This window comes from Mixophyes fleayi, chromosome 1, assembly GCF_038048845.1.
Source record: "Mixophyes fleayi isolate aMixFle1 chromosome 1, aMixFle1.hap1, whole genome shotgun sequence".
Classification (NCBI taxonomy): Eukaryota; Metazoa; Chordata; class Amphibia; order Anura; family Limnodynastidae; genus Mixophyes; species Mixophyes fleayi.
Window position 1 is genome coordinate 270952097 of NC_134402.1, and position 12516 is coordinate 270964612.

At 42.0% G+C, this 12516-nt stretch overlaps 1 protein-coding gene across 1 annotated transcript in view; it reads left to right on the forward strand.

Annotated features, from left to right (window-relative positions):
• Positions 1-5546: 5546 nt before the first annotated feature.
• The window catches only part of LOC142153687 (prostaglandin reductase 1-like), a 72428-nt gene continuing 65458 nt past the window's right edge, over positions 5547-12516 (forward strand). The window contains exons 1-2 of the mRNA XM_075210890.1: positions 5547-5611; positions 11689-11804. Coding sequence (XP_075066991.1) covers positions 5607-5611; positions 11689-11804 — 121 coding nt within the window. The 5' untranslated portion in view covers positions 5547-5606. The remainder of the gene's footprint in view (positions 5612-11688; positions 11805-12516) is intronic.

Consider the following 12516-nt stretch of genomic DNA (forward strand, 5'->3'; position numbering starts at 1 on the left):
TCCATGACCTCTCCTATTCCGATACCTCTGATGTTAGTGTGGGAGCGGATCATACATGCCAAAGGTTCAATCGCCAATACAAACAGAGCTGGCGATAGTGGACAGCCCTGACGAGTCCCACAACCCAGACCAAACAGGAGGGTGAGAAAGCCACTGGACAAGGCTGAGAGACCGGGGTTCAACTCCAAAATTTTCAAGCACCTGCCAGAGATAGGCCCACTTGACCGAGTCAAAGGCCTTGGCTGTATCCAGGGACACAACAATTGCCCTCTCCTCCACTGACCAGACCCTCTGAATCTGAATGAACAATCACCTGACATTGGTAAGTGTGGACTTGCCCAGCATAAATCCCATCTGGGGGTAAATGTATGAACGTGCGGGTTCTTCAACACCCGCATGTTCAGCATGTTCAACGATTAAATTTCAAGCGGCGCTGCATTGTAAAGGGACGTTTCCCTTTACAATGCAGCGCCGCTTGAAATTTAATCGCCGAACACGCTGAACACACGGGTGTTGAAGAACCCGCACGTTCATACATTTACCCCCTGGTCTGGGTGGAAGACTTCATGTATGACCCTATTGAGTCTAATGGATAAATTTAAGTCAGAATTTTGGCAGCAGTTGTGGTCAAGGACATTGGGCAGTACAAATCAGGATACAAAGCATCTTACCCTGTTTAGGTATAAGGATAATAATGGCTTCTGACATAGGGGGGGGGGGAGGGAACCACCCTCCAGAAATTGGGAGTAATTTTCAAGCAATGTGGGACCAAGGAACTTTCTATATTGCTTATATACCTCAATCAGTATACCATCCAACCCAGGGTCTTAGTGTTTGAAAAAGAAGAAATGGCAGCCGCAATCTCCTCTTCAGTGATAGGGGAGTTCAAAAGTCCATCAACTCCTGTGAGAATCGTGGAAGTTTAACTCCACTCATATAGGCAGTGAGCTGGGTGGGTGTATATTGAATTTGTGAAGAGTAAAGGTCTCTATAATAGTCAAAAAATACTTCTGCAATTTTAGCTCTCGTAAACTGTTTAACATTATACTTATCTAAAATGACTGGAATTTATCTAGGGCATAGCTCCTTCTTTGCTAGACATGCCAGAGAACTACCTCCAATGTCACCTTAAAAATATAAATTGTGTCTGGAGAAGAGAAGTTTGACTGTTCTTATGATGCAGAAAATTGGAACAGTCAGACTGTGCTTGCAGCCAGCCCAGCCTGTCAGTGACAAAATTAAGCTGCTTGCGGACCAGTACCCCTATATAGTATATAGAATGAGTGGCGTGGTAAGCCCATCCCACCCAGGCCTTTTTAAGAGAGAGTACTTTCTTACCTGTAAGGCAGATTTCCAGGACACACACCATATCTGGATTGTACTTTCTGACCTGGTTTAGCACTAGAGAGCGTTTGATCTTATCATTTAATCCCCTAACATTCCAGGCGAGCAGACGGAGTCCCCTCCAAGCAGGTTTACTCACAATTGGGCTGGTCATAGAAATAGAACCACTGGATAAAAGGTCAGGAAGCATCCCAGCGACTGAACGTATGGACTTGGCCTCCTACTCCCCCACCAGCAGTGAGCAGCAAGAAAAACAAATGTTACAGCAAAACCTTTTGAAAAACGTATAGAATGTCAATAGAGAACAATCAATTACAGAGACATCAGAGGTAAAGTAAGCTACAACTATACCCATAAATCTACCCAACCCACCATGTACACCTGTTCTAAATAAGGCATACCCTATTCCCCTAAAAAAAAACAACAATATCTCAAATGTTTCCACTTTCTAATAATATCACTTACGGTTGACCATAAAATATCCAACAAGGATGAAATTTCACGACCCGTCTTATTGCAAAGATGGCATCCTATCTCAATGCCATGCTTGAAGTCACTGAGCTCTTTAGAACCACTCATCTTGTATCATAAATATTTGCAAATTGAGACTGCATGGCTAGGTGCTTGATTTTAAACACCTCTGCCAATGGGTCTCATTGAAACGCCTCAATTCAATAATTAACAGGTGTGGCCAAATACTTTTGTCCATATAGTGTATGAGTAACCCCCTTTCTTTGAGTTCACATCGGATGCTGTAGTTCAGTGTTGGCTAACCTGTGGCACTCCATGTTTTTGTGAAACTACAAGTCCCAGCATGCTCTGCCAATATATAGCAGCTTATTGCTGGAAGGGTATGCTGGGACTTGTAGTTTCACAACACCTGGAGTGTCACAGGTTAGTCAACACTGGTGTAGTTGAAACTGTCTGAAAGTCACCTTTTATCTGATTGGCATGAAGATTATTTCTAAACAATTTGAACTAATCTGTGCAGCAATCTTCTATCAAATTTTCTCTTTCCAGTGAAGTTGGTTACATTACCATTGGCCTTAATCTTCTTAGAAAACATTACGTACAGTAGAAACGAGATCATCAAGGTCTGGGGAGAGTTATTGTACCTGCTTGGTTGCAATCTTATGGCTGACCTCCTCAGACATTTCTTTTCTCCATGTTCTTTGCAGTACACACAATGCAACAAAACAGGAGAATGATTCATTTTATCTATTCAAACTTGTTTTACCATTGATTTTTCTATTGCAGGCACCTGTTATTCATCACAAGTGAGTTCAACTCCAAGGTGAAGAAAAATCATCTGTTTGAAATCTAATTAGTTGTAACTAATTCTAAAAGTTGCCAATAATTTTGTCTGGCACATTTAAGAATTACTGTGTGGAGTAAGCTATAACTTAGTATGTTTTTCTGCCGTTGGGGTTTTATTCCACTGAAAACCAAAGAAACATGCAGGGCCTGATCAACCACTAGGCTGACCAGGCTGCAGCCTGGGGCGCTGGGTCCCGGGGGGCGCGGCACTGTGGGTATTTTTTTTTTTTAAAAAAAAATGTAATTTTTTTTTTTTTTATTATTTTTTTTTTTTTTTCTTCATTCATTTTTTTTCTGGGGTGGGGGAGGGGGGGGTCGCTGCGGGGGGGTGGAGGGCTCGACGATCAAAAGCATTGGTGGTCAGTGGTTAGCAACACACAGCCAATCGCCAGGCTGCCTGTTGCTGTGCAGCAGACAGGAAGCAGGACGTCTTCACTTCCTCTCTGCTGATTTGAGGAGAGGAGCGACGCTGGCACAACTACAGGTAAGTGAAGGGGGGAACTGCCCTGCATATCTATAGGGAGGGGGGTGAACTGCCCTGCATATCTATAGGGAGGGGGGGGGAACTGCCCTGCATATCTATAGGGAGGGGGGGGGGGGAACTGCCCTGCATATCTATAGGGAGGGGGGGGGAACTGCCCTGCATATCTATAGGGAGGGGGGGGGGAACTGCCCTGCATATCTATAGGGAGGGGGGGGGGGAACTGCCCTGCATATCTATAGGGAGAGGGGGGGAACTGCCCTGCATATCTATAGGGAGGGGGGGGAACTGCCCTGCATATCTATAGGGAGGGGGGGAACTGCCCTGCATATCTATAGGGAGGGGGGGGGAACTGCCCTGCATATCTATAGGGAGGGGGGGGAACTGCCCTGCATATCTATAGGGAGGGGGGGAACTGCCCTGCATATCTATAGGGAGGGGGGGAACTGCCCTGCATATCTATAGGGAGGGGGGGGGGGAACTGCCCTGCATATCTATAGGGAGGGGAGGGGACTGCCCTGCATATCTATAGGGAGGGGGGGGAACTGCCCTGCATATCTATAGGGAGGGGGGGAACTGCCCTGCATATCTATAGGGGGGGGGGAACTGCCCTGCATATCTATAGGGAGGGGGGGGGAACTGCCCTGCATATCTATAGGGAGGGGGGGGGGAACTGCCCTGCATATCTATAGGGAGGGGGGGAACTGCCCTGCATATCTATAGGGAGGGGGGGGAACTGCCCTGCATATCTATAGGGAAGGGGGGGGGACTGCCCTGCATATCTATAGGGAGGGGGGGGGGAACTGCCCTGCATATCTATAGGGAGGGGGGAACTGCCCTGCATATCTATAGGGAGGGGAGGAACTGCCCTGCATATCTATAGGGAGGGGGGGAACTGCCCTGCATATCTATAGGGAGGGGGGGGAACTGCCCTGCATATCTATAAGGAGGGGGGGAACTGCCCTGCATATCTATAGGGAGGGGGAACTGCCCTGCATTTCTATAGGAAGGGGGGGGGGGAACTACCCTGCATATCTATAGGGAGGGGGGGAACTACCCTGCATATCTATAGGGAGGGGGGAACTACACTGCATATCTATAGAGAGGGGGGGGGACTACCCTGCATATCTATAGGGAGGGGGGACGACTACCCTGCATATCTATAGGGAGGGAGAGGGGGGACTGTCATGCATATGTATAGGGAGGGAGAGGGGGACTGTCATACAAATCTATAGGGTGGGAAGGGGGTGGGGGGGCTGCCATGAAAATCTATAGGGAGGTAGAGAGGTTGATATGTATGAAGGAGGGCAGAGGAGGGGGGCTGATATATGTGACTGGGGGAGTTTTGATGTGACGTGGGGGGATAGCTAGCTAGCAGAGTGGAGGTAAGGAAAATAGCTGCAAGGGGGATGGATGCAGGGTGGGAGGTAAAGAAAATGGCTGCAGCAGGGGTTAAGGAAAATGGCTGTTGGGGGGGGGGGTTGTGGTTAAGGAAAATGGCTGCAGGGGGTATTTAAAAAATAGAGCAGCTTTGGGGGGCAGAATCTCATGATTGTGTGGTGGTCACATGGGTGGTCTCAGCAATCACTAGAATACTAAATATTAGTAAGATGGGGCTGGTAGAGGTTTGTATTTGATTGACAACAAATATTCAGATATTGCTTATATATGCCTGTCCAATGGGGTACTTTTAGCTGGCCATAATGGAGTGTTTTGTTTTAACTAAAGGGCCTAATCATTCAGGGTTCGCATTATAATACATTTTTGCATTTTCAAAAAAGGACGCCAACTTTCCAGAAGCCAGCAAGAGAATAACAAAGTTGCAAGAGAGAAGAGCAAGGACAGGTAAGAGACAATGGCACAATCTGTCTAAATTTGAATGCTGGAGAATACACCTGAACATTCATATTCAAGAGTGTTCCTATACACCTATATATTCGGAGGAGGGTGGGGGGGGGGGGGCGCTGCGGCCGTATTAGCCTAGGACGGCCAGAACCCTTAATCAGGCCCTGGAAACATGTAAGTAGATGTCAAATTATTTTCTTTAATTTCAATAATCCTCTTCAACCGCTATCTATATTTTTATATACCCTCACATTATTTAATATATTTTGCTCATCCCTTTCACCTCCAGTACATATTTATGTAATGATTATATACTGGAATAATGTCTCTGTATTTCCCTGTTTGCATATATTACATACATATTGAACATATACAACATATTGAAACCAGAAGTACTAAATACATATGTAAAAAAAATTGTTATCAAATAACATTGTATTTAACTTCATACAATATTGCAAGTTGCTTGGTGCAAGTGCATGATCTTTGTCATTCACAGTTAGCCTACCCCTTTAATTACCGTTACCATATACAGGAGGGAGGAGCCTATAGCACTGAGCAAGCTTGCAAGATTCTTTTATAAACTCACTCAAGCTTGGATATTTTCCATACCTGAACAATGAGGTACCACAGATGATTTATTGCTTTTCTTTTACATACACTTATTTTTATTCTGCATCCTACTGTATATAAGTTATTGTTAACTATGAATTGTCATCTTTGTACTGTTAAGTATGTGCCTTCTATTAATAAGCTCTGTGACTGTGGGTCATGTAAGGACAGATTCCAAATCCTTTCATAGCATTTGTTTATCTTAATGTTAACCAACTCTGTGCTGGATGTATAGAACTTACTTTGTATATTTCTATGTGGCAGCTAAGTTTATGTGCACTGCTTTATAAGAAGATAAAAAACAGTGCATAATGACATAGTATTATTATTATTAACCTTTATTTATATAGGCCGACACACTACGCAGCCTTGTACGGAGATTGTTTGACTGTGGAAGTGGAGCTTAAAGTTTAATTTTTCTACAATGCACACACTCTAACATTAACATAGTGGCATGTTTCTGGGCTGAGAAAGGAACAATGGGAACTCTGTATACCCATGCAACCACTGGGAGAACATACTAACCCAACACATACAGTGCCCTGGTCAGAATAGAGCCCATGGATACACTTATTGAGTCTTAAAGGGTAATGCAACAAAAATACAAGTGTCTCTAAAATAAACGAGCTTTAAAGAATACATGATTAAATATCTAAAAATTAGAAAAACTTATTTCAATTAGAGATATTTAAGATAATGCTTTCATTGCTAATGATGCATTTTTTTGTACACACTCTATGAGTAAGCCTGATTAAGGACACTGTAGGAAAGCATTATTAGCCTAAATGGCTTACAGAAATGCCAACAAGATTTATTAATAAAAATGTGAATATAATGTCAAGCGTCTTAACACCTGCACTGATATAGATACTTTTTCATAAATACTTGAATGTGATACCATTTAAAATAATATCATTTAACAAGTTTGTATACACTTGTTTCCCTCAAGAAAATAGATAACAACAGTGTCTAAATATAAACAATATTTTTTACAAAGTTTGCTGACGTTGTGTCTCTAGTTTTCTTCTTAGACAAGTGTTACATTGTGACAATTGTTTTTCTGGGCTGTGCTATTTTGTGTGGAGATAGGCAGGTTCTAGTCATACCCCATTCATACTGCACCAAAATCCCGGGTTGTTGCCGGGGCGAGCTCAAACAACCCAGGTCTTGGTGCAGTATGAATGGTACAAGTCCAAAATCCCGGGTCTAAAAACCCGGGTCTTCAACCCGGGATTTATCGAGGGGTAATTCCCGGGTCGGACCAGGGTCGCCTGCACTATGAATGGTGCAACCCGGGTTTTTCAACCCGGGTTGCACAGAAAATAAGATGATTGGCTGTCTGCCTGTCAGTGAATCATGAAGAACTGTGGGGCAATGGTGAGGGGTATGTTTTATAGTACAGATCTGTGTGCAGCATATCTCACAGTGATTCTACTGTGCTGTGTACATACATTTTTTGGAACTGAAGGTGACCTCTCAGTTTTCTTTATTCTTTATTAAAAGGGGAAAGAGTAAAATGTAGTAATTGGGTTTGGATTGTGAGAAAATTAAGAACATCAACCAGAATAGAGCTACAAGTACACTAAATTTGGAATATAAGTAGTATATAAAGGTCATTTAGCCAGTCCCTGCAGCTGTATAATGCTCATTCTTCAGCCACAGAGGGGTCACAAAGCAGAAAGCTCAATGTACATGTCAAGTTGCTGCCTCGTTTTATTTCCATAGAGTAAAATTAAATTCTAAGCACCAATAGTTATTATCCCTGCACCTTTAAATCACAATATCTTGCCAAAATAAATTGTCAAGGCGTGTTGGAAGGCTGGCCTGAGAGTATGTTCTGCTGCAGTCTACACATTGGTCACACCTTCTTACCATACCTTTTTGTAAATATTGTGCCGGAATATAAATGATAAGTTCAGTCGCTGAGTGATGAAGAAAGGTACTTAGATCCCAAATATTATACACATTATTATATTGATTGCGTGAATCATCACATCCCCAGATTATGAGACATATAAATGCTGTGATCCAGCATTAACCAGTCACCTTTCAATGACATCACAATTTTTCAGCCAATGAAAACTGCTCTGGTGATGACTCCCACAAATTGCCAGGGCACAGACTTGTGCAGTATGAATGGGGTCAACCCGGGAAATTCCCGGGTCCGAGGTGCAGTATGAATGGTGTTTCTGAGCTGGGAAGCTCCGAGACCCGGGATATTGCAGGGGCGGCAGTATGAAAGTGGTATCAGTCTGTTATACCTGTTACCTGTCTTCCTGAAACTATTCCCCTCCTAGCCATGGAATAAAAATAACAGCACTTTCATGATTCTTAATTGGAAAAGAACAAGACAGAATAAAGTTTGATTTCTTTCTGTTAGAAAATATTAAAATAACATCATGTTTCCAGTATAATTTTAACTAAATGTTCTTATTCTGTAGGTGTTCACAATGTCACAGTACCACTTCTCTATTCCATGTTCTCGATGCATTTCTCATCCGTATGTTAGTGAAGGAGTGGATAATTTGGGTGACTGATATAGAGAACATGTTGAAAAGCATTTATGATATCACAATAGCAGTGTCAATCCCCATTATACTAGGCAGATCTATATGCAATATGTTGGGCATAATATTCCATTATGCTGTGATAATCTGTTGGAAATGATAATTATTGCCTCTACTGTCATGCTGCAAAATGATATGCTTGCAATGCAATGCAATGTGCATTAGAACACATATGATGTGTTGGTTATAACATCCACAGCCATGTCTATAGTATCACTGTTTACTTGTTATAATATGAGTAACAATAGATATGGTGTAAATGTTTTCTGGTTACAATATCTACAGCCACATCCAGTGTGTTATTGTATGCTGGTTACATTATCTACAGACACAGTTAATAGCACAAGATAATAAAAGCATTTGAGGGACGAGGAATGACTGCAAATAACAGAAAATGAACTAGATGTATTTTCACTGTGACTTTCCTGCTAAATGTAAGGCTTATTGACCACTCCTATAATTTTTCTGCCTCCAATATAGCAAATAGCAGGGCTCCTTCCTGCAGGACCCCCTAACCTGTTAAGTGCTGCTGGGAGTTGTATCACACTGCAACTAACAGTGTTGGAGACCTGATTCCATTCTTATCAGTAGAGCATTCCGTGTAGCTCTGCTGCCTTATGTTTCAATTTCCACATCTCCTCTAGATTATAAATTCTATTGAGCACAATACTCACCCCGCTACCCTTTTACATTGTTTTTCACTGTGTTCATTGTGATGTGCTCAAGTTATTCTCCCTGCAGTGAGCAGTATACACTCCACTTACTGTTGTAAAAACCTGCATACATCTTGCATTCAGTGGCTCCCCATTATCATCATATTCATTTATATAGCGCCACCAACTCTGTAGTGCTGTACAGAGAATATTTATCATTCACCTCAGTCCCTGCCTCATTGGAACTTAGAGTTCTAAAACACACACAGACTAGGGTTTACTTTATTAGCCAATTAAATCTACCAGTATGTTTTTTGAGCGTGGAAGGAAACCGGAGCAACTGGAGGAAACATGTAAACTCCAAACAGATATAGCCTTGATTGGGAATCGAACTCATGACCCCAGCACTGTGGCGCAGAAATGTTAATGCACTGTGCTGACCCCCCCAACCCATCCCCTTTGATATACTTTGTTGCATCTCTGTCAGAATATTGGAAGTAAAGCTGGAGAGCTGGATACACTGTGATACTGAAAGTGATATTGGGCAGTTTGACAGATATTGCAGTGTACATGGCCCCACATTGGACCCAGTAACGCCTGTTTTCTGTCAAATGCAGTCAGAAGATTAATACTAAATGGCCTGTGTGTATGCTAACTTCCCATCCCCAACAGACCCCAGTGGCATCAAAAGAGACCCAGATGCTTGTAGCAGCACCTACGTTTGTGGTCAAACTGGATAAGCGGCAGCCATCATAAGATCAACTATTTATAACACATGCATGGTGACAGGGCCGTAACTAGATATTTTAGTGACCTGGATGAGAAAGACCACTGGTGCCTCCCACCCAATATTGGTGGCAATAGAAGCTGCTTCCCAAGCACTGTCGGAGGAGAAGCAGCCACCCTACTGTGGGAGCTTGCCTAGACATTTACAAGTGCTAGACTGTTCTCAAACCCTACTGTTCTTGCAGCTTTAACCACCTGGCAGTGCTGCTGGTGTATTAGCTCAGTTGCCATTTGCCTGGATCCTAGAATGTTGGACCTTGTTTGGAAAACAGATAGTTATTATTCACCTCATGAAAAGCAAATAAACTAGTGAACACTCTAAGGGCTAGATTTACTAAGCTGCGGGTTTGAAAAAGTGGGGATGTTGCCTATAGCAACCAATCAGATTCTAGCTTTCATTTATTTAGTACCTTCTACAAAATGATAGCTAGATTCTGATTGGTTGCTATAGGCAACATCCCCACTTTTTCAAACCCGCAGCTTAGTAAACCTGGCCCTAGGTCTCCCTCCCCCAGCCAGCCTGACAATAGATCTATAGCACCCATGTTTAATAATTAGGGGAAGGGAGAGAATGGAGGGAGAGACTCACAGTGTGGAAGGAGACAGAGGGGATGGAGGGAGAGACCCACTGGCAGAGGGGGAGACAGTAGGGAGAAACTCACATGGTATGGGCATTAGGGAATTACTGGAAGGAGAAGCTGGTGGGCTGTGCAGTGGGTGGAGCACCTTCTGCTGGGTGCTCCACATAATCATGCTGCCGGTGGTCTGAAGAAGATTGTGGGCTGGAAAAGATGGTGGGTGGGATGGTGGGCTGCCCAAAGGGGAGCAGAGCCCTATCATGAACGCTCATTAACCTCCAACCAGCATAGGCAACCCTGAAGGATGGGGAGTCTGGAGGGAGGATCGTCCTGTGCTGCACTGCACTGGAGCGCCGTAGTTCATTCTCACTCTGCCTCATGGCTCTGTAGCAGCACTCCATGTATGCCTGGGGGATTGTGCATATCAATCTTGCACCCTATATGGCCGCACCACCCTTCTTATGGTCCTGGATGGTGAATACCCCAATGATCAAGTGAAGAAAATCTTTAAAGTAAGTTATAATTGTGAACATAAGAATATCAAGTGAGTTCTGCATGTCCATAAAAAAGTTCAGACAAAAAGAACAACATCACATTTGTACATTAGGAGATTATTTGAGAAGTAAAATTAGTAATATGTTCAAATCCAAATTCAATGGAACATTTATTGATTTGCTGACGACGACAACATGTACCTGGCCGTGTTGTATCAATGTGTAAAAGGCTACTACAGGTAAACAATATCCTCAAATATTGAAGAAGTGGGGTAGATTTTGGAATATATAAAGAAGTGAAATGTTTATGCTTCGACAACAGCTACTGAACTAGTAAAAGTAAAATTTGAAGAATACATGCTATACACGAATTAAGGAACATAAACATATAGTTTAAGTAACACAGAATTACTTAAGAAATAAAGAGGTATTTTAGAAGTGTTTGGTTAAAGGACCCACTCGCTTAGTCATATGACTGGTCATTGATGACAAACCACATATAGATGTTGATCACTTCTTACAAATAGAGTGTTGAATCTTAGTGAACATATAGGTAGGCAATAGTTAATATTGAGGGTTTTAATCCATTACTGTTACTACAATGAGCAGACATGACTATACCTGTAAGTGGCATTCCAGTCTTTCCCAGCTCTGGGAAGAGGAAAGTCACAGTGAAAATGCATCTAGTCTATTTTATGTTATTTGCAAAGTCATTCCTTATTCTTTAAAAGTTGTTTTTTATGTGCTTATATTATTAAATTATGCCTTTTGCCCATATTTGTAACACAAATATTTGCTCAAAAACCAACAAAAGGAATTTACCCAGCTCTACGAAAATGTAAATAGGGATACGTTTTTGGCAAGAAAACTCTATGATGTGAATGTAGCTTTGTTATGTGGGCCAATAAAGCAGAGCAGATTTTTGTCTAAATGACTCCACCTCCTTGTTGATACAGTATTAAAAGACTTCCCAGGGTGCAAGCTGTTATTTCACCTGATAGTGCTGTTTAGTCTTCACAGAATGGTGCTGTCTCGTTCATGGACCCTGGTGAAGCACTTTGAGGGGGCACCAAAATTGTCAGACTTCAAGCTAAAGGAGGTTGAATTGCCAAAGATAAAAAATGAAGGTAACGCTGTGTTTCAAATCTTTACATGCTGCAACCGGATTAGTGTACACCTGTTCTTATGTTCCGGATAATGTTAGAAATGTGGAGAGTTTCAATTATTTCAATAACCTTAAATTAACTTTGAATTAACAAGACATGTTTGAATAAGGTTGAATATAATACATTTAAGTACATTTTAAAGGCAAGGTTCAACATCTTTCAATACTAATAGACATAAACAGGATTTGGCCAAACAATATTATTTCCATAAATTTTAGGAATAGTTCAATGAGTCTATTTAGGTAAGTCTCTACCAGTTTTGCACTTCTGGACCCTACAGTTTTTGGCAATTCTTCTTTGGATTATTTATATGGATTGTTGGTAAACAGCAACTTTCAAATTATGCCACAGATCCTTAATAGAATTGAGATCTAGATTTCCACTAGACCGTTACAGAGCATTCATTTATTTGTATTTAAGACGCTCCATTGTTGCTTTTAATAAATATAATCAATTAATTAGTGATCTTTCAGCACTGGCTGTGATGGTTGTTCAATGCTACTAGTTGTAGAGGATTGCATTCCCCAGTTCAAAAGACCAGAAAGCTAACATAATAAATACAACAGTGCACAAGAACTAACGTGTACATTTTTTTTTTTTTAACAATCATGTGCAGGTTCATATTTGCTCATTTATTTTCCTTATAGGTGGAACTCAGATTGGCCTTATTTCA